Source organism: Lithobates pipiens, unplaced genomic scaffold, assembly GCF_037356315.1.
Source record: "Lithobates pipiens isolate NorthernLeopardFrog02 unplaced genomic scaffold, aLitPip1_a1.2 Scaffold_18, whole genome shotgun sequence".
NCBI classification, from domain to species: Eukaryota; Metazoa; Chordata; class Amphibia; order Anura; family Ranidae; genus Lithobates; species Lithobates pipiens.
This window is the reverse complement of record NW_027507758.1, coordinates 608,400,286-608,423,623: the sequence shown is the minus strand read 5'-3', so window position 1 is coordinate 608,423,623 and position 23,338 is coordinate 608,400,286. Positions and strand designations below refer to the sequence as shown.

At 47.1% G+C, this 23,338-nt stretch overlaps 1 protein-coding gene across 5 annotated transcripts in view; it reads left to right on the top strand.

The window, feature by feature from the left end:
• The window catches only part of LOC143989238 (uncharacterized), a 484,136-nt gene that overhangs the window by 96,061 nt on the left and 364,737 nt on the right, over positions 1-23,338 (top strand). For all 5 annotated transcript variants that reach the window (XM_077489308.1, XM_077489309.1, XM_077489306.1 and 2 more), the window contains exons 2-3: positions 5,514-5,687; positions 12,989-13,138. In XM_077489308.1, coding sequence (XP_077345434.1) covers positions 5,591-5,687; positions 12,989-13,138 — 247 coding nt within the window. In that variant the 5' untranslated portion in view covers positions 5,514-5,590. The remainder of the gene's footprint in view (positions 1-5,513; positions 5,688-12,988; positions 13,139-23,338) is intronic.

The following is a 23,338-nucleotide window of genomic DNA, read 5'->3' as shown; positions in this document are numbered from 1 at the left end:
TCACACTGTCATCCTGATAGAGCCAACAGTGGGCGGCAGGAATGTTCTAGATGGAGGGTGGGAGCTGCCCAAGGTTACCAAACAAGTGATTGCTTGTTAGTATAAAGTGAGGTCCTGGTAGACAATCAGTATCTTGCAGCTTCCATCCTCCATTCAGACCCGCTGTGCCTTCCGTTCCCCAACCTTTCTGTAAGGTAGGACAGTGGGGGGGGGGGGGGTAAAGTTAAAGGAGGCTAAGGACACAAGTGTAAAGGGGCTAATGTGAAAAGGAGCGGAGGACTGAATGTGGGGGGGGGGGGGACTGAATGTGGGGGGAGTTGATGACTGAAAGTTGGGGACTGAGGACTAAATGTAGGGGAGGGGGCTGAGGACTTTAGGTGGGGTGGAGGGGGAGCTGAGGACTGAATGTGGGGGGCTGAGGACTGAATTTTTTTGGTGGGGCTGAGGACTGAATGTGGGGGGGAGCTGAGGACATTAGGTGGAAGGGGCTGAGAACAGTAATGTGGGGGTTGATGATTTTAAAATGGGGGGACTGAGGACTGGGATGTGTTAGCTGAGAAAAGTAATGTGGGGGGGCTGAGGACAGTAAAGTGGGAGGAAGGCTGAGAATAGTAATCTGGGGGGGGGGGGGGGGGGTGCAGAGGACAGTAATGTGTGGGGCTGAGGACAGTGTGAGGGGGAAGGCTAAGAACAATAATATGGAGGGTTGAGGACTGTAATGTGGAGGGGCTGAGGACTGTATTGTAGGGGGGCTGAGGACAGTAATGTGGAGGGGCTGAGGACTGTAATGTGAGAGTGCTGAGGACAGTAATGTGGAGGGGCTGAGGACAGTAATGTGGGGGGGGGGCTGAGGACAGTAATGTGGAGGGCTTGAGAAGTGTAACGTGGGGGGAAGGCTGAGAATAGTAATCTGGGGGGTGCAGAGGACAGTAATGTGTGGGGGCTGAGGACAGTAATGTGAGGGGGGAAGGCTAAGAACAATAATATGAAGGGTTGAGGACTGTAATGTGAGGGGTTGAGAACTGTAACGTGGGGGGAAGGCTGAGAATAGTAATCTGGGGGGGGGGGTGCAGAGGACAGTAGTGTGTGGGGGCTGAGGACAGTAATGTGAGGGGGAAGGCTAAGAACAATAATATGGAGGGTTAATGAGGACTGTAATGTGGAGGGGCTGAGGACTGTAATGTTGGGGGGCTGAGGACTGTAATGTGGAGGGGCTGAGGACTTTAATGTTGGGGGGGCTGAGGACAGTTATGTGGAGGGGCTGAGGACAGTAATGTGGAGGGGCTGAGGACAGTAATGTGGAGGGACTGAGGACAGTAATGTGGAGGGGCTGAGGACAGTAATGTGGGGGGGCAGTAATGTGGGGGGGGCTGAGGACAGCAATGTGGGAGGGGGCTGAGGACAGCAATGTGGGAGGGGGCTGAGGACAGCAATGTGGGAGGGGGCTGAGGACAGCAATGTGGGAGGGGACTGAGGACAGCAATGTGGGAGGGGACTGAGGACAGCAATGTGGAGGGGCTGAGGACAGTAATGTGGAGGGGTTGAGAAGTGTAACGTTGGGGGAAGGCTGATAATAGTAATCTGGGGGTGCAGAGGACAGTAATGTGAGGGGGGAAGGCTAAGAACAATAATATGGAGGGCTGAGGGCTATAATGTGGAGGGGCTGAGGACAGTAATGTGAGGGAGCTGGGGACAGTAATGTGGAGGGACTGAGGACAGTAATGTGTGGGGACTGAGGACCGTAATGTGGGGCGGGGGCTGAGGACAGTAATGTGGGGGGGGGCTGAGGACAGTAATGTGTGGGGGCTGAGGACAGTGATGTGTGGGCGGGGCTGAGGACAGTAATGTGGGCGGGGCTGAGGACAGAAGACAGAAATGTGAGGTAGCTGAGGACAGTAATGTGGGGGGGGGGGGCTGAGGACAGTAATGTGGGGGGGGGGGCTGAGGACAGTAATGTGGGGGGGGCTGAGGACAGTAATGTGGGGGGGGGCTGAGGACAGTAATGTGTGGGGGGCTGAGGACAGTAATGTGTGGGGGGCTGAGGACAGTAATGTGTGGGGGGCTGAGGACAGTAATGTGTGGGGGGCTGAGGACAGTAATGTGTGGGGGCTGGGGACAGTAATGGGGAGGGGACTGAGGACAGTAATGTGGAGGGGCTGAGGACAGTAATGTGGACAGGCTGAAGACAGTAATGGGGGGTTGAGGACAGTAATGCAGGACTATTATATTCTTTTATTTTCTGTTATATTCAATTATATGTTTTTAGATCCTATTCCTTTCCTTTCATTTCCTAATCTATTTTATTGTCTTTGAAAATTGGAAAATGATTCGAATTCGAAAACTTTTCAAAAATTGATTAGAAAATTCAAATCGATTCGAATACGAATAAACAAAAAAAAATAATTCCAAAAACGAATTAAATGGATTAAACAAATTTAACTAAACTAATTTATGTGAATGAATGAATGAAATACTTATATAGCGCACAATGCGAACTGAATCGCCTCTGGGCGCTGTGGCGAGCTTTGATCATCTGCTAAAAGAGGAAGGTCTTGAGTTTTTTCCTAAAAGCCAGGTGATTTTCTTCCAGGCGGATGTTTATTGGTAGAGCATTCCATAGCCGAGGCCCTTGGACAGCGAATCTCCGATCCCCCTTGGATTTATACCGGGCTTTGGGCACGAGGAGGAGGTTTTTGTTGGCTGATCGAAGACTGCGGTTTGGTGTGTAATGATTTATTTTCTCCATTAGGTATTGCGGAGCTTCTCTATGCACGCATTTGTGGGTGAGGCAAAGGGTCTTGAACGTGATCCGATTTTTTACGGTTAGCCAATGTAAGCTCCTCAGTGAAGGAGAAATGGATTCCCAGGGTTTTTTTCCTGTTATCAGCCTTGCCGCCGTGTTTTGGATCAGTTGTAATCGCGCAAGTTGATATTGTGGTAATCCTATGTAAAGCGAGTTTGCGTAGTCCAGTCGTGAATTAATGATTGTTCCAACTACCACTGCTTTGTCATTCTTTGGGATAAAAGGGATGAGTCTGCGAAGCATGCGCAGCAGATGGTGAGATCGACTGACTACTGCTCCTATTTGCGCATCCATTGACATTTGTGCGTCTAAAATAACCCCGAGACTCTTCGCTTTGGTCTTTGGGGAGATAGTCTGCCCAAAGACGGTTGGTGGAGACCAGGAGGTTTTGGTTGCGGGCTTATGATTTGGGTGTAAGATAAGAAGCTCTGTCTTTGATTGGTTCAGCTGGAGGGAGTTGGTGGTCATCCAGTCCTCTATTGATTTGAGGCAGTTTTCAAGTTGTTGTTGGTGATCTTTTTTTCCATTGATCCGGAAATAAAGTTGCGTGTCGTCAGCGTAAGAGTGGAAGCAGAGATCTGAGCATCTGATGATTTGAAGGAGTGGGCGAATGTAAATGTTGAAGAGAACGGGTGACAACGGAGAGCCTTGAGGGACTCTGCAGGTGACTGCCCGAGTTTCGGAGAGGAATTTTCCTAGTTTCACTGTCTGTGACCGATTTCCTAGGAAGGACGCGAACCAATGGAGATCTATGTCTTGGACTCCGGCTACTTCTGTGAGGCGGACGAGTAGAGTATTGTGATCTACTGTATCAAACGCTGCACTTAGGTCTAGCAGTACGAGGAGACACGGCTCTCCGTCATCTGCCGCTTCGAGGGCGTCATCCCAAATCTTGAGGAGAGCTGTTTCTGTTCCATGACCCGGGCGGAAGCCTGATTGCAGCGGGTCCAGGAGTTTGTGAGTATCCAGGTGAAGTTGTAGCTGATGTACTACAGCTTTCTCCATGATCTTAGAAATGGTGTTGAGGCTTGTAATTGGCCTACGGTTGTTTGGATCCTGAGGGTCCAGGTTTGGTTTCTTGAGTAGAGGTTTGACGATGCCTTGTTTGAGGATGCTGGGAACAATCCCTTCGTGGAATGATCGGTTTATGAGGTGGGTTATGGTTGGAGCCACGATGTCGGAGCATTCTTTCAGTAGTTTTGTGGGGATGATGTCAATAGGTGAGGTACTGTCACGCAGTTTATTAATGATGTTTTTTGCGGTGTCTACGGTAATTGGGGATAGTGAAAATTTCGGCGGTTGCGGTATGTTGGTGCAGACATCCTCTTTATGTATTTGCTGGCTGGGGTCGGATGTTTTCTTCTGACAAATTGTTTCCCTGATGGTTTTGACTTTATCGATGAAAAAATCAGACAGTTTGTCACAGTAATCCTGGGATTCGCTTTCTGGGGGTTCTAGGCACACCGGATTCATTGATTGATTAACCAGTTTAAACAGTTCCCGTGGTTGGTTTGCGGCCGTTGAGATTGTATATGAGAAGTGGTCCTATGTAAGTGGTCCTATGTAAATAACTAATCTAAATTAAACAACACCATTTTTTTTTATTCTGCACATGTCTACTGGGTTATATTGAAAAATCAGGCAGCAACTGGAACAAGGAAGTGTGAGTTTCTGAGGAGCGCAGCGCCGGACCGGAAGTCATGTTGGTAGACTGCAAATAGGGCGTGGCTACACGTTTTGGAGCTGCCCAGCTCCTTTGTCAAGCCTGAGGCTTGACAAAGGAGATTGGCGGTGCTGAAACATGTAGGCATGCCCTCTTTACCTCCCACCAGCATATGACCTCACTCCCATGCTCCACAGAGATCCACACTATATGGCCAAACTGTATGGACCCCTGACTACCACACCTCTGAGGAATTGCCCCTCTGTCTGTGGCTATAACATCCTTCACTCTTCTGGGAAGGCTTTCCACAGGATTTTGGACAAGTCTTTGAGAATGTGTTCCCATTTGTGAGGTCAGGTACTGATGTTAAAGGAGAGGACCTGGCTCACCATCGGCATTTGAGTTTATTCCAAAGGTGTTCAGACGGGTTGAATTCCAAAGGTGTTCAGACGGGTTGAATTCCAAAGGTGTTCAGACGGGTTGAATTCCAAAGGTGTTCAGACGGGTTGAATTCCAAAGGTGTTCAGTAGGGTTGAATTCCAAAGGTGTTCAGTAGGGTTGAATTCCAAAGGTGTTCAGTAGGGTTGAATTCCAAAGGTGTTCAGTAGGGTTGAATTCCAAAGGTGTTCAGTAGGGTTGAATTCCAAAGGTGTTCAGTAGGGTTGAATTCCAAAGGTTTTCTGTAGGGTTGAGGTCAGTTCTCTGTCCAGGACACTCCAGTTTCTCCACACCAGACTGGTCAAACCATGTATTTATGGAACTGGCTTTGTACACAGGGCCACAGTCATGCTGGAACAGAGAAGGGTCTTCTCTTAACTGTTACCACAAGGTTGGAAGCACAGTTGTCTGTATATGGTAATATCGGTCAAAGAACATTGCATGGTCATGTGCTTGATTTTATGCACCTGGTTTCAGGTGTACAACAAACTTATATAGTGATGCGATTGTCAGGTGTTTACAAACTTTTGTCCATGTACTGTAATATATCTGAACCTTGTTCTGCTCTAGAATGGAGTTCTAAGTAAATATCTGTTGTTCATTTTATAGCCCCCTCAGGTACACTCATCATTCTGAAGAAACCTGGAAAGTGTCCTGCAGATGTGGAGAACACACTTGATGGCTTTATGGTGAAACCTGATTGCAAGATAGACCGAAACTGCCTAGGGAAGATGAAGTGCTGCTTATATGACGGTAGAAAACAATGTCTCCAGCCATTAGACGGTAAATGTATATAATCTTTCTGAAGATACAATGAAATGATAAAAACATGACTTGCTCTGCCTTGTTTCTGAGACAGAGATTTGGGCTACTCTTCAGAAAATATCTACACTTTCTCCATGCTTCCTATTGTAAAAATGCTGTTTACATAGATAAGAAGCCCAAGCTGAAATGTACACATAAGGTGAGTCAGAGCAAGCTCCCCCAAGCTAGTAATCCCACACCACCCCCATTCCAAAAGGAGGCAACTAATACTATGTTATCTCTTTCTGGGAATCCTTTTTTAATATATTAAATTAAATGTAGTACGCACAGATATAGAACTGAAAGGGGAGTTCCACCCAAAAGTGGAACCTCCGCTCATTTGTCTCCTCTCCCCTCCGGTGCCACATTTGGCACCTTTTGGGGGACGAGGATACCTGTCCCCACTTCCAGGAGACCGGGCCATGATGAATTACGCCAGCTGCTCAACCCCCTCCTCCCCCGCCCGCCACCGGGCCAGTAGGAGAGCGCAGCCGTAATCCTTCCCTTACTGGCAATGGCAGCAGCAGCACCCGATAGCTGATGGAAACATCAGCTGTGGTGCCAACATCACTGGACATCAGTGTCCTATTATTAAAAGTCAGCAGCTGCAGTATGTGTAGCTGCTGGCTTTTAATTTAAATGTTTGCAGGGGTAGGCAGACCTCCACTTTAAGTTTAAATATATAAACTTTAGATAATAGGATTTTTATATACAGCTTACCTGTAACATCCTTTTCTTGAGAGTACATCACGGGACACAGGAGCTTCATTACATAGTGGGTTATATAGGCACCTCTGGTGATTGGACACTGGTTAACCCCCAATTAAGGAGAATTCCTCCCCTATATAACCCCTCCCATATGGGAGGCACCTCAGTTTTGTAGCAAAGCAATCAGAAACCACGTAAAACCCAAGAGGGGCGGGAGCCCTGTGTCCCGTGATGTACTCTCAAGGAAAGGATTTTACAGGTAAGCTGTATATAAAAATAAAATTTTTGTTGATCATACATCATGGGACACAGGAGCTTCATTACATAGTGGGATGTCCCAAAGCAATGCTCAGATTGAGGGGAGGGAGACACAGATCATAATTATAGACCGCCAGGGACTGGAGGACCTAAACTGCCGCCTGCAGTACACTGCGCCCAAAGGCGATATCCTCTTGCCCTCTGACATCCACCTGATAGAATCTGGTGAATGTGTGGACTGATGACCAAGTTGCAGCCTTACAGATCTGAGCCAGGGAGGCCTGGTGATGCACTGCCCAAGAAGCACTTACAGCCCTAGCAGAGTGCGCTTTCACTTGAAAAGGAGGAATCTTCCCCTTTACACTATAGGCCTGAGAAATAACCTGTCTGATCCACCTTGAGAGAGTGGATTTTGATGCCGCCTGGCCCTTCCTAGGGCCTTCCGGCAAAATAAATAAGCAATCAGTTTTCCTTATCTGAGCAGTTGCTTGAAGATAGATACTGATTGCCCTAACCACATCCAAGGTGTGCAAAGATTCTTCTTCTGCGGACTGTGGGTCCGGAAAAAAGGATGGTAGGATTACATCTTGATTCAAATGGAATCCCGAAACCACCTTAGGTAGAAAGGACCTGTTGGGGCGCATGACCACCCGGGCCTTATGAACAATTAGATACGGCTCTTTGCTGGAGAGAGCTGCTAGTTCTGACACTCTTCTAGCCGTGGAAATGGCTACCAAGAAAACCAATTTTTTGGTCAAAAGAACTAATGAAGCCAGATGCAAAGGTTCAAAAGGTTGCCCCTGCAAAGCCGAGAGAACCAAATTTAGATCCCATGGGCATACCGGAGGTTTGACTGGCGGCCTTATCTGCATAGCCCCCTGGATGAAAGCCCGCACCAGGGAATGCGATGCAAGTGGCTTCTGAAAAAATACTGACAAGGCCGAAATCTGCACCTTGATAGTGCTTACGGCCAAATTCATTTCTAGGCCTGACTGGAGAAAGGCCAAGATCCTGCTAATGACATACTTTCTAGGATGCCATTCCCTGAGTTCACACCAGGAAACATATGCCCTCCAGATTCTGTAGTAAATAAGCCTGAAGTCCAGCTTTCTGGCATTAACCAGAGTAGAAAGGACTGGCCCCGAAGGCCCACGGTCTCTCAGAATGTGGGTCTCAGCAGCCAAACCGTCAAATTCAGACTGTGTAAAGCAGGATGGTAGATTGGACCCTGTGAGAGCAGATCTGGCTGGAGAGGGAGGATCCATGGCCTGCCCACTGCCAACTTCATGATCTCTGCGTACCATGGTCGCCTGGGCCAAGCCGGGGCTACCAAAAGGACCAACTTTGTTTCCCTCTTGACTCTTCCCAGAAACCGCGACAGAAGCGGGCACGGGGGGAAGGCATAAATCAGATTGTACTGATCCCAGGGAACTGTCAGAGCATCTGACCCCTGAGCAAGTGTATCTCTTGTTCTTGACACAAATTTGTCCAGTTTTCTGTTGAGCCTGGACGCAAACAGATCTACGTCTGGAGTACCCCACCTGCGACATATGTCCAAAAACACGTCGGGGTGCAGAGCCAATTCTCCTGGGCACAACTGCTGGCGGCTCAGAAAATCCGCCTGCCAATTTTCCACTCCTGGAATGAAGACTGCAGAAAGGCATGGAACATGCTTTTCTGCCCAGACAAGTATGCGATTCACCTCTTTTTGCGCTACCAGACTCCTGGTACCGCCCTGGTGATTGATATAGGCCACTGCTGTGGCATTGTCGGACTGAACCAGAACAGGGAGACCCCGTAGTCTGGAAGACCACCTTATGAGAGCCATATAAACTTCCCGGATCTCCAAGACATTTATGGGCAATAGCTTCTCAATCGCAGACCATTTCCCCTGCGAGCACGTCTCCTCTAACACTGCTCCCCAGCCTGGGGCTGGCATCTGTCGTAATAACCTTCCATTGAAGAGGAAGAAAGGTTTTGCCTTTCAGCAAATTCTTGGTTTGTAACCACCAAACGAGACTCCTGCATGTCCCTGGGGATAGACGCATAGGAAGATCCAAGGATTGGGGCTTCCTGTTCCAGGCCGCAAGGATGCTTCTTTGCAGAGGCCTTGAGTGGAACTGGGCAAATGGAACGGCCTCGAAGGAGGCGACCATTTTCCCTAAAAGTCTCATGCATAACCGAATGGGGGAAGATTTCCTGCCCAGAATTAGGCGCACCAGATCCCCAATGGCCAAGGCTTTTGGCCTTGGAAGAAACACCTTGCCCTGAGCGGTGTCGATAAACATACCCAGGTATTCCAACCTGGTAGCAGGCTGTAGGGACGACTTTTCTAGGTTTATAATCCAACCTAGGCGTTCCAGGTGTTCTAGTGTTCTGGAAACACTGTGGTTCAGGAACGCTACTGTTTTCTCCATGAGAAGCAAGTCGTCTAGATAAGCCATGACGGCTATACCCTGAGCTCTTAGGTTTGCCAAGAGAGGGTCCAGAATCTTTGTGAAGACTCGAGGGGCCGTAGCGAGCCCGAACGGCAAGGCCACAAATTGAAAATGGCGCCGCTCTACCGCGAACCTTAGATACCTTTGGTGTGCCGGAAAAATTGGCACATGGAGATATGCATCCTTGATGTCTATTGATGCCATAAACTCTCCCCCTTGCAGGGAGGAGACCACAGTGCGAATTGACTGCATTCGGAAAGGACCGGATGCGTAAAATCCGGTTCAGATCCAGGATAGGTCTGACACTTCCATTTGGCTTCGGAACGGTGAAGAGATTCGAGTAAAACCCTGAACCCTGTTCTTTTGGGTTCACTTCTACTATCACCCCTTTGGATAGTAAGTGATCTAAGGCCAGAAATGGCAGTTTTTGCTTTACTGGATCCTTGGGGATCCTTGACCTTAGAAAACTAGAAGGTGGAATCTCCTGAAACTCTAGCTTGTAGCCCAGAGATACCGAAGAGATCACCCACTTGTCCTGAATCTCTTCCCGCCAGGCTTCCGCAAACTGCCGAAGCCTTCCCCCCACTCGGCCGATCGGGGGCGCCCCTTCACAAGGAAGCTTTTGGGCTCTGCTTGGCAGGCTTCCGCTCCCAAGTCTTTTTCTGCCCTTGGGCCCGGCCCGGCCCTGAGCCTTTCCTGTAGAGGAGGGTTGAGAAGGCCGTCGCCACTGCTTAGAGTTTGATGCTTCGAGAGAGAGAGAACGCCTAAATGACGGACCTTTGCTCTTTTTGACTGGAAGGAGAGTAGATTTATCCCCTGAAATTGTTTGGACGAATTTGTCTAATTCTTCTCCAAACAGACGTTCCCCTTTAAACGGGAACCCAATCAAATGCTTCTTGCACGATAGCTCAGCTGCCCAATTCTTTAGCCATAGGGCCCTTCGCATGTGTACCAACAGGAGAGATAAACGAGATGCTTGTTGGACAGAATACAAAATCGCATCAATCATGAAACACAGAATTTGAGGTATTTCTGCATAATTCTCCACTTCCTCACTGGGAAGGAGGCCAAGCATCCGCTTAACCTGTTCCTTGAGGAACTGACACAACCCTACGGCTGCGACTGTAGGTTGCACTACAGCGCCAGTCATGGAAAAGGAGGCTTTTAATAATGTTTCCAACCTCTTATCAGTTGGATCTTTAAATACCTGAGCATTATCCAACGGACAGGTCAGGTTTTTATTCACACAAGAAAGAGCCGCATCGACAGATGGGACCCCCCATTTCTTGGTGAAACTTTTCTCCAGAGGATAATGCATAAAAAACCTTTTAGGAGGAGCAAACAGTTTATTGGGATGTCCCCAATCCTCATACATCAATTTATCCATTAAGGGATGAATTGGGAAGGAAAAAGCAGTCTGTGGGACTTTCCTGACTCCTAGGGAAGAAACAGAGGACATAGCGACTTCAGCAGCAGGCATTCTGAATGTGGTACGCACCAATTCAGTATAATACTGCACCTGTTTTCTGAGCGCCTGGGAGGAGGGGCTCTCTCCTCTTCCTCTGATTCCTCCGACTGCTCAAGATCCCTGTCCCAAGATAGGGATCTCTCCTCATTGTCAGAAGAATCATCTGAAAGAGGGATCTCAGCAGAGGGAGGGGGTCTACCCCTTTTCCTGCTATCTTTCAGGGAAGCAGAAATAAAATTCATGATTCTCCCTTCAAAACCCTCCAATGTAGCCCTAAGGTAGTCCTCAGTGACATAAACCGGGGCTGGGACATTAGGAGAGGCTGCAAAACCTGACAGGGGCACTGACTCGTCCTGTGAGGCTGGCTCCAGTCTTTCAGGGGGGGATGGTAATTTACAGGCATTTTTAGAACCCCTGGACCTAGGTGGTGATTTACCAGTGCCCTTGTTACCTCCCCCTGAGACCCTCTTACGAGGAGACATAGTCCTAAGCTACAAAAGCAGAGGTACTAATACAAAGTGCAATCACTGTTGTGCTAAAAGTCTCACAATAACATATATATGCTTAATACTGCACAACCTGATGCTGAGTAGGTGTCTAAGGTTTGCCTGGATCCAATCCCCTGGGATGCTTACTGCCCACAGCTCCTGTGCCTCTCACTTACAGTCCCCTGACGCTCTGGGCTTTTAAAACTGGTGCCTGGCGCCTGCGCAGTACAGCGCCGTGCTCACCAACGTGCACGGCTCACAACCACACTCCCCCCCTCCTCCATTAGCCCGGGAGCACGCTCGGCGCACGTGCACACGCCCGCGCGCGTGCACGAGGACCGCCGGAATCCAGGGGGGGAAAGGAGTCTCATCAGAGCTGCGTGGGACCCCCAGACTACGAGGGACCCCTGTATTACCTTGTTGTGGCAAGGACTGGAGTGGAGACGTGAGACCTCTGGAGAACCGGGCTTCACTAAGCGTGTGTTTTGAAAGGCATGTAAGTATGCATCAGGCTGCTCTTACTCCCTCTAGTGGTGGAAACCAGGTAAGACATACAACTACTCAAAATGAAGAAATCCATCATATAAATATATATAGGATTAACTTCCCTTACCTGTCCTCGCCGCAGGAATTGCTGAAACAGACAGATTCTAGCCTTCACCCATCACGGCGGGCAGAGTTAGCCAACCTTCAGGTTTATCTGGGGTTCTTTCTCAGAAGAACCTCCTACCTGGACCTTGTAAAAGACTCTGCCAGAAACTTTAGTGCGCTCTGTGTAAACAGTACACCAAGTCTGGTTTTCCCAGAGCCCAGTCTTCCAATGGAGAGGACTTACATCTTCGGATGACGAGGCCCAGGTACCATACCATCTTGGGAGTCAAATATCGGCCCGAGATATGGATCCGGTTTGTTGTAGCCCTTAGGCCCTCGCAGGGACCTGCACAGAGCTTTCTTCATAGCACATGTTTTACGTGACCAACCACCATAGACACTGGCGAAAAAACAGAGGTGCCTCCCATATGGGAGGGGTTATATAGGGGAGGAATTCTCCTTAATTGGGGTTAACCAGTGTCCAATCACCAGAGGTGACTATATAACCCACTATGTAATGAGCTCCTGTGTCCCGTGATGTATGATCAAGAAAAATATAAATATTGTGCCTGGCTTGCTTTTATCATGCTTTATAGTACCAACCAGCGCTCATTACCCTTCATAGTCCCGGCCTGCACTCATCACCCTTCATAGTCCCGGCTTGCACTCATCACCCATCCTAGTCTCGGCCTGCAATCATCACCTTTCATAGTCCCGGCCTGCACTCATCACCCTTCATAGTCCCGGCCTGCAATCATCACCCTTCATAGTCCTGGCCTGCACTCATCACCCTTCATAGTCCTGGCCTGCACTCATCACCCTTCATAGTCTCAGCCTGCACTCATCCCCCTTCAAAGTCTCTGCCTGCACTCATCCCCCTTCATAGTCTCTGCCTGCACTCATCCCCCTTCATAGTCTCTGCCTGCACTCATCACCCTTCATAGTCTCTGCCTGCACTCATCACCCTTCATAGTCTCTGCCTGCACTCATCACCCTTCATAGTCCCAGCTTGCACTCATCACCCTTCATATTCCCCCTCTGCTTTATTACCCTTCATAGTCCCTGCCTGCTCTCATTACCCTTCATAGTCCCCTTCTACTCTCATCACCCTTCATAGTCCCTGCCTACAATCATCACCCTTCATAATCCTGATCTGAACTCCTCACATTTCATTGTCCTAGCCTGCACCCAATACCCTTTAAAGCCCTAACCTGCACTCATCACCCTTCATCACCTCAATCTGTACTCATCACCCCTCATAGTCCTGAACTTTTCTCAGTCTCTATTTCTTTCCATACTTATCACAGCAATTTTTTTCTCTTTCTGCAGCCAAGAAAAATGCCTGCCCTTACTTCAATGATTTTGAGTGTAGCACTATCGGAACCGAACTCTCCGAGTGCCACAGTGATGTCCAATGCCAAGGCACTGACCGCTGCTGTTATGACAATTGCAGGTTTCAGTGCATGAAAACAGTGAAAGGTAATGGAATGTCTCTTGTGAATTGAAAATTGCTGTACACGCAAAAATATTAGCACTGAACTTTATGAAGGTATTGCAGTATGATCCAGCATTTTATAGTGTTTAGATATTGTGGGAGATTAGCTTGTGGGTATCACCTTTTCTGGAAATTAAGGTCAGCGTACAGGCAGTTTCTTTAAAATCTGTCAGGTTGCCAGTTTTATTTAGAAGAGGTTTGCAATCATGAAAATAAACAAAAAACAGTAAAGTAAATCCTTACTGCGGCGCTAAACAGTAGACTCAATTTTTTACGGTGTGGGGCTGGTCCCCGGCACCCACAAAACATGTGGTAAAGCAAACCTTTTTAAATCCAAACAGAGCTCCTCTCTCTCACATTCCATTCTGAGACTCAGGCCAGAGCCCTGCTGTGCTATCTTCCTGGTCATTTAAAGTCCACCTGAGCATGGACTCAAGTGGACCACAACATCTGGACCGGAACCAAGCCTACCACAGAGGCTGGAGAAACCTGGGCCGGATTCCGGTTCAGTCTCTTACAATAGAACACATGCGAGGTGAAATATACAGATTATCCATTACATCCCCTCGCATACCGTCACATATCCTCCCCCTCTGCTCAAGCATACAGTGCATGTGGGAGAGGTCATCTGCATTGTTTGGAGCTTGCCCGGCCTATGCTCTACTGTAAACTTAAAGGGCTGTAAATCCAGGAACCATCTTGTCACGCGGCCCTTTTTCTCCCTGTTGTCACACATCCACTTTAGGGGAGCATGGTCGGTGACCAGCTTATATTACCTCCCCAACAAGTAATACTTCAGGGAGTCTAAGGCCCATTTAATAGCGAGACACTCCTTTTCGACAACGGCATAATTTTTTTTAATGCTTGTTCAGTTTTGGGCTCAGGTACACAACTGGGTGCTCCTCGCCATCTCTGTTCTGGGATAGCACAGCCCCTAGGCCCACATCAGAGGCGATCTGTCTGTACCACAAACCCCTTTGTGAAGTCCAGGGTCCCTAGCACTGGTAGTACACAAAGGGCCTGCTTTAACTTCTGAAATGCCTCCTCAGCTACAGGATTGCATTTGACCATAACCCACCCTCTTGCCTTTATCAGATTGGTCAGAAGGGCAGCAATGGTGGCAAAGTTGGGTATAAACCGTTGCATACCCAGTAATGCCCAGGAAGGCCTGAACTTGTTTTTTGTTTACCGGTTGGGGCCATTTTTGACTTGCCTCAATCTTATTGGTCTGAGGCTTGACCAGTCCCCAGCCAATAATGTACTCAAGGTATTTGACCTCCTCCAGGCCTATGGCACACTTTTGTGGGTTGGCCGTGAGACCTGCTTCCCTTAGCCCTTGTACACATGGTCAGAAATTCCGACAACCAAATCCGGCAGAGTTATTCCGACGGATTAATTCCGGAAGAGGTCCGAAAGTGATGTTGCATACACACGGTCGGACTAAGTTGTCGGAAAATACGATTGTACATAACGTGATGACGTTATTTCGTTAGACGGGACTACCTTCAGGCTAGTAGCCAATAGCTTTGGTCTAGGAATTTGATTTGAGCATGCGTGGCACTTTGTCCATCGGAGTAGGCTACACATGATCAAAGTATGTCTGATATGAGCATTTTGTCGTAAAAGTTTACCGGCAAGTTGGAAAACTTGGTCCGTCGGATATTCCGACAGAAACAGTCCGATGCAGACCACACACAGTCGGGAAATATCCAACAAAACGGTCCTATAGGACACATTCCGTCTAAATCTCTGACCGTGTGTACAAGGGCTAAGAGAATCTACCACTGCTTGTACTCGGGACAGGTGTGATTCCCAATCTGGGCTGTGGATGAAAACATCGTCCAAATAAATGGCTGCATACGGGTGATGTGGTCTCAAAGTTGTGTCCATCATTCGCTGGAACAATGCAGGGGCCCCATGCAGACCAAAAGGCATCCGCTTGTACTAAAACTAGCCCTCAGGAGTGGAAAAGGCAGTCTTCTCCTTGGCCAATTCAGTTAGCGGTATTTGCCAATAGCCTTTCATTAGGTCTAGGGTTGTTATGAAGTGGGCCTGTCCCAACCGGTCTATGAGTTTGTCAATGCGAGGCATCGGGTATGCATCTAACTTGGACACACTGTTGAGTTTCCTCAAATCGTTACAAAACATAACCCAAAAATAATGCCGGGTTTTGGTAGCAGGCACTATGGGGCTCGACCAATCACTGTGGGGCTCTATCATGTCCAACTCTAACATATTTTTGATTTCCTTCGCGACTGCCTCTCGCCTGGCCTCTGGGATTCTATATGGCTTTACATTTACATGAACCCAAGGTTCTGTCACTATATCATGCTGGATCACCTTGGTCAGTCTGGGTAAGGGGGAGAAAAAGTCTCTATTTTTGTACACAAATGTCCTAATGTCACTTTGTTGTGCGACAGACAGGGAATCAGTTATGGAAACATCAGGTGTCACCGGTACCCAGTCTGTTGGAGGCGGGGAAGCGGCCAGTAAAGTCTCTCTGTCCTTCCAGGGGTTTAGGAGATTCACATGATAAATTTGTTGTGGTTTCCTTTTTCCTGGCTAGTAGTCTTTGCAGTTTACCTCCCCTACCCTTTCATACCTCAAAGGGACCCTACTTTCCACCTTGGGAACCAGTACCAACACTCTTGTTTATAGACCCTCCTCTGGGCCTCCTGGGTTCGCTCCATATGTTCTCGCACCAGGGGCAGGACAGCTGCAATTCGATCCTGCATCAAGGAGACATGCTCTATGATGCTTCTATATGGGGTGGCCTCTCCTTCCCACGTTTCTTTGGCGACATCTAGTAGCCTCCTGGGATGTCTACCATACAAGAGCTCAAATGGGGAATAGCCTGTGGATGCCTGCAGAACCTCTCGTATGGCAAACATGACATATGGTAGCAAAAAATCCCAATTTCTCCCATCTTTGTCGACCACCTTTTTCAGCATACTTTTCAAAGTTTTATTAAATCTTTCAACAAGACCATCCGTTTGAGGGTGGTAGACAGAGGTACGGAGATGGGAGATTTAGTATAGTTTACAAAGTTCCTTGGTAACCCTGGACATAAATGGGGTGCCCTGATCGGTTAAGATCACTTTGGGATCCCCATTCATCTAAACACCTGGACTAACTCCTTGGCGATAGCCTTAGCAGAGGTGTTACGCAAGGGTATGGCCTCAGAATTACCAAAATATTGCATAGTCCAGGATTACCAAAATATGCTGGTGACCCCGGGCAGACTTCACTACCAGCCCCACCAGGTCCATGGCAATCCTCTCAAAAGGGACCTCGATTATTGGTAGAGGGACAAGGGGACTACGAAAACGTGGCGACAGTTCCACCATTTGGCACTCAGGGCACGATTCACAGTACTTCCTGACATCTACATATAACCCAGGACAGAAAATTCTCTGGGTGATTCTCTCCTTGGTCCTTTCAATACGGAGATGTCCCCCCATTACATGACCATGGGCCAAGTCTAGCACCACCCTATGGAAAGATTTGGGAACCACTAGCTGTTCTACCTCATCCTTCTCCGCGTTTTACCATCTGATACAAGTACATTGTTTTTAAGGGTCATGTAGGGGAAAGACACCCCTCAGTTAGGATCCACTGGTTCCCCATCCACCATCTTAACGTTTTCTCTGGCTCTCATGAGAGTGACATCTTGCAGTTGCTCAGTACAGAAATTCTCTCTCCTGACCTCTAAGTCGGGTATCGCATTCTGGCTACTCTCATTGTCAGGGTCAGAGATGTTCTCCTGTTCGTTACCCTCAGGCTAGGAGCTAGCTTCCAGGTCCTCCGGCTCCCCAGCTATGACAAGGAAAGGAAGAGGATCTCCGGCTTCCTTGATCCCCCCCCCCCCCCCCCAACAGCATCCCCTTCCCTTTGGCAAACAGCATCTGGTGAGAGTTCCTGCGCTTCTCCAGCAGGGGGAGCTCTATTTACCAGCCTCCCCTTGCTCTCGCATAAACTCCAAAAATGGGGAAAATCTCTCCCCACTAAAGATTCATGAAGCAATGAAGATACCACCCCCACTGAGTATCAACCTCAACCACCACTGTTTGGTCCAGAGTGTCCCATGGATGCAAATGACCCTGATAGTACTGGGGTGTAGTTTTGTGGGTTCGCACAATCATTTCTGACTAAGGTCACACTACCAGAGTCTAGCAGGGCTGTGAGTGACTTTCCATCCACTGAAATGGCACACATTTGTTTTTCAATGCGACTCTGACATGATGCAGCACATGCAACCTGTGCAAACAGAGCGTCTTTTCATATAAGCATAATCGCATTGCATAGGACAGTTTTCAGCAATATGCCCTAATTCATTACAATGAAAAGACTGTATGTGCTCTACCCCAGTCCTCTTAACAATCCCAAAGACCGTCCTGGCTTCTTTGGCCAGTCTGCAGGTCTAGGACCCACAGTCTCATTAGCTGTAACAACAGTCTTATCTAACTTCCCCATGCTCTTGAACGCCGGAACAGTCTTACCAGAACCGCTGGGCGATCTTGCACCCCTAGACACACCAAAGTGGGGCATAGACAGGTTCACCAAGTCCTCAGTACCAATGTATCTCTCAACTGGGTCCACCAATTGGGTTGCAGTTTTGGGGTCCCCCTGTCTGACCCACTTCCTTTAGAGCAGCAGGGAGCACATGCAAGTACTGGTCTATTACCACACGCTCTACGATCTGAGGGCCTGTCAAGGTCTCTGTGTGCAACTACTTCCTGGTGAGGTAGACCAGGTCAAACATTTGAAAACGAGGTGGCTTGTTGCTGGAGTAGGTACACTGCTGCACGTGCTGGGTAGGGTTGCCACCTGTCCAGGATTCACCCGGACAGTTCGGGTTTGGAATCATGTGTCCGGGTTTCAGACTGTCTGCAACCCGGACACATTATTTAGACTGGCCTATGGCTTCCCAGCAGGTTTTCTGGCTGCAGTTGTCTAAGTTGAGAGTGTCCGTTACTCTCTTTCACACTCCCCAAAGCCAACATTAACAACTCCCCCCCCCAAACACATACAGACGGGAGAGGAGAGAGGGCTCGATCTGCACCTCTTCCCCCCACCCCTACCCCTCTTTGTCTGCCCACACTCCAATCCCTGGCACTGTGCCTCAGAAAAGGGAAATCTGAGCCAGAAATTTGAAGTCCAGCAGCCTCAGATCCAACTGGATGAGAGGTGTTGACTGTCAAGAGGTGAGTGAGCTCACCATCCATCTCACCATCCATCTATCTGTGATTGAAGTCTCCCCCCTTCACTCTCTTGCCTCTGAGTAAGTACACTAAGGCAAATCAGGGTTCTCAGAGCACCCCTTATATCAGAGTTCCCCTTTACACCGGAGGCCACAGCCTTTCCCCTTACATCAGAGTCCTCTCCGTACATCAGAGTTCTCGGTGTTCCCCCTTAGATCAGGGTTCCCAGCGCATCCCTTATGTCAGAGTCCCCAGAGTTCTCCTTTACATCAGAGTCTTACAGCGAAAGGGAACTCTGCAAATTCAGATGTAAAGAGTAACTCTGTGGACTCTGATGTAACAGGGAACTCTTGTTATTAACTTTATATGATTAGAAATGTTATTTAGTAGCAAAATATATGTATAGTTTATACTATAAAAAAAAATTGCTGTGCACCGCTAAAGTGTTCGGGTTTGACTTGAAGAAAAGGTGGCATCCCTAGTGCTGGGCATGGATTGCCATGGTGACACCCAAGCATGCATCTCTGTCTTCAGAGTCTCATAGTCTTGGGCCTTATCCGGTTCCGGATCAAACAGGCCTTTTGAGGTTCTCCTTGCCGTCTGGCGCTAAACTAAACAGTAGACTCCTCTCTATATGGTATGGGGCTGGTCCAAGACACCCAAAAAACATGTGGTAAAGCAAACCTTCTTTTTAAATCCAAATAGCGCTCCTCTCTCTGATTCCATTGAGTCTCAGGCCAGAGCTCTGCTGTGCTCTTTTCCTGCTCATTTAACCACTTAAGGACCGCCGTATTGCCATTGTACATCATCACAATGGCACAGGCAGGCACAAGCACGTACATGTACGTGCCTGCCTTTCAGCGGGTGGGGGGTCCGATCGGACCCCCTCCCGCTGGATACGGCGGTCCGTTTCCCTCCGGGAGCGATCCGTGATGAGGGGATGGCCGTTGGTTTCTGGCCACCCCCTCTCGATCACTCCTGGCCAATGACGAACTTCCTCCCACTGTGTATTGTTTACACAGGAAGGAGGAAGTGATGTCATTCTCCTCTTTTTGACCGGACTACGAGGAGAAGACTAAAAGTAAGGGCACCAAAACACTACACTGACACATAGGTACACATAGGTACACAAACCCCCCACCGCCAGGTTTTTATAGCGCTAGGTACCCCGATATACTACCCAATAATGGTTTTAACCCCCTGATTGCCCCTAGTTAACCCTTTCACCCCCTTTTGCCACTGTCACTAAGCGATCATTTTTCTGATCGCTGCATTAGTGTCGCTACTGTCGCTAGGTAGCAAGTTATTTTTTTAGGTTCACCGCCAGGTTTTTATATCGCTAGGTACCCCGATATACTACCCAATAATGGTTTTAACATCCTGATTGCCCCTAGTTAACCCTTTCACCCCCTTTTGCCAGTGTCACTAAGCGATAATTTTTCTGATCGCTGCATCAGTGTCGCTACTGTCGCTAGGTAGCTAGTTACAGTATTTTCTTAGGTTCACCGCCAGGTTTTTATAGCGCTAGGTACCCCGATATACTACCCAATAATGGTTTTAACCCCCTGATTGCCCCTAGTTAACCCTTTCACCAGCGATCACAGTATAAGTGTCACTGGTGACGCTGGTTAGCCAGTTAGTTATTTAGGTTCCCCGTCAAGTTTTTATATAGCGCCAGGGACCCCCATATACTACCTAATAAAAATTTGAACCCCCTGATTGCCCCTAGTTAACCCTTTCACCAGTGATCACCGTATAAGTGTTACGGGTGACTCTGGTTAGTTTGCTTTTTATAGCATCAGGGCACCCACCAATTATTACCCAATAAAGGTTTAACCCCCTGATCACCCGGCGGGTGATATCAATTAGGTTTTAGGGTCAGGTCTGCGTCGCCCCAGGCAGCGCTAGGTTAGTGCCAGTACCGCTAACACCCACGCGCAATGCATACACCTCCCGTAGTGGTATAGAATCTGAACAGATCAATATTTGATCTGTTCAGATCTATACTAGCGTCCCCAGCAGTTCAGGGTTCCAAAAAAACGCATTGTTAGCGGGATCAGCCCAGATACCTGCTAGCACCTGTGTTTTGCCCCTCTGCCCAGCCCACCCAAGTGCAGTATCGATCGATCACTGTCACTTACAAAACACTAAACACATAACTGCAGCGATCGCAGAGTCAGGCCTGATCCCTGCGATCGCTAACAGTTTTTTTGGTAGCATTTTATATTTAAATCCGGAAGGCAGTGCTTGGTTTTCGGGGTCCCGTACGGGGCTAGGCTCCCAAAAAGTCCCCCACATGTGGTATCCCCGTACTCGGGAGAAGCAGCAGAATTTATTTTGGGGTGTAATTTGACTTATGCCCATAGCATGTGTGAGCAATATATCATTTAGTGACAACTTTGTGCAAAAAAAAAAAAGTTTGTAATATTCCCGCAACTTGTGGCAAAATATAAAATATTCCATGGACTCAACATGCCTCTCAGTAAATAGCTTGGGGTGTCTTCTTTCCAAAATGGGGTCATTTTGGGGGGTTTTGTGCTATTTTGGCATTTTATGGCCTTCGAAACTGTGATAGGTAGTGAGGAGTAAAATCAAAAATTTGCACCCTTAGATCCTGAAGGCGGTGATTGGTTTTCGGGGTGCCGTGCGCAACTAGACTGCCAAAAAGCCCCACACAAGTGGTATCCCCATACTCGGGAGAAGTAGCGGAATATATTTTGGGGTGCAATTCCACATATAACCATGGCATGTGTGAGCAATATATTTTTTTTTGTCATTATTCAATCCCTTAGGACAAAAAAAAAAATATTCAATGGGCTCAACATACCCATCAGCAATTTCCTTGGGGTGTCTACTTTCCAAAATGGGGTCATTTGCGGGGGGTTTGTACTGCCCTGCCATTTTAGCACCTCAAGAAATGAGATAGGCAGTCATAAATTAAAAGCTGTGTAAATTCCAGAAAATGTACTCTAGTTTGTAGACGCTATAACTTTTGCGCAAACCAAAAAATATACGCTTATTGACATATTTTTTACTAAAGACATGTGGCTGAATAAATTTTGCCCTCAATGTATGACTAAAATTTAGTTTATTCGATTTTTCTTATAACAAAAAGAAGAAAATATCTTTTTTTTTCAAAATTTTCGCTCTTTTTCCATTTATATCGCAAAAAAAAAATCGCAGAGGCAATCAAATACCATCAAAAGAAAGCTCTATTTGTGGGAAGAAAAGGACGCAAATTTTGTTTGGGTGCAATATTGCATGACCGCGCAATTACCAGTTAAAGCAGCGCAGTGCGAAATTGGAAAAAGACCTCTGGTCCTTAAGGTGTTTATTGGTTCGGGGCTGAAGTGGTTAAAGTCCACCCGAGTGTGGACTCAAGTGGACCACAACATCTGGACCGTAACCAAGCCTACCACAGAGGCTGGAAGAACCCAGGCCGGATTCCGGTCCAGTCTCTTACAATAGAACGCATGTGAGATGAAATATACCCATTATCCATCACTTCACATACTGTGACAATATATACACCCTATTAATATTTTATCTCAGCATAAATTAGTACACCCCTTGTGAAAAGTAAGATTTTAATCAATATCTCATTGAACACAAGAACAATTTCCAAAATGTTGACAAAACTGAGTTTTATAGAACATTTTTTTAGCTCATTAAATGAAAGTAAGTTTAACAATATAACTTAGATTACAAAATCTTTAGTTTTACTTAAATTAAAAAGTTAATACACACCACAACAAAAACTACTACATCTAGTATTTTAAATGGGTATAAGAGTAGTGGTGCGCTGTACTAAATCATGGTGTTCTTTAAGAAATTAAATTACAATAAAGCCAGTAAAAATGGCCAAAACAAATGAAATATATAGTATAAAGGTAAGTTGATAACCGCTACCAACACGTATACATATACCAGCTGTATAACAATAGTATAATGTATTATAATAATTAACATATGATCTTCTTCAGTCAATAAATTGATATAAACAGCAAAACAGGTAAATAAAAGTAATAATAAAAAGAATAATAATAGAAATAGTAGTGACACTTTGTAGTGATACAAGTAGGTGTAAAATAAAAATAAAATTGTAGTATCCGGTGAAAAATTATTTAAAAGTTGAGCAAAAAAGTGCAGTAGTGCTAAGGACAGAGTCCAATAACAATTTTATATAACTATATAGTCGTCTAAGCAGACAGATGAATATCAATTTCAGATGTCCATGTAGAAGTGCAAAAGTGCAGTAAAGTGATGACTATATAGAATCGCATAAGGTGCTAAGAAATAGTGTAGCGATTATGTCTAGGAATCGCATAAGACTAAGTAAACTCTCGATGAGATTATATCCAAAAATCGCAGTAAGCTTTTTTAAGTTTAGATAAAGTTCTGATGTGATCAAAAACAATAAGTGATAATTATGGTGATCCAACGGAGTTCAGTGAGGTGGCGTTATTTTCCATGTGGCCCTAGATGTTCTTTTTAAGGGTGTCCTCTTACCTTACTGCTGTAAGGTTACAGCATGTATCTTTGGGTGTCCCTGGAGACCTTTTTCCTTTATGGATCTTGTTACAGTAATTTCTGCCTGGCGTCCCTCTCTTGCTCTCTATATGGTGCGTGGCCTCTTTAAGAGTCACTTTAGGGTATTCGCCATAGGTGGTCCCGTGCCAGGTATCATATGTGGTAAATCAAGACTTAAAGGAAGGATGCCCCATAGTGTAGTAGGTTTTTAGTGCAACATTTATTTAGGACATAAAGCGTAAAATTAGGTACTCACAAACAAAGGGTACAGGTAGGCAGTGTAAAAACGAGCAGCGAGCTCGACCAGCGTCACTTCCGGTAGCGGTATTCCCTATTCCTGACGCGTGTTCGTCACGGGTCACGTGACTTCATCATCCCCTGAATACCGCTATCGGAAGTGACGCTGGTCGATCACGGATCTTTGTGTTCCTCCAGTTAGTCCATTCCCCACAC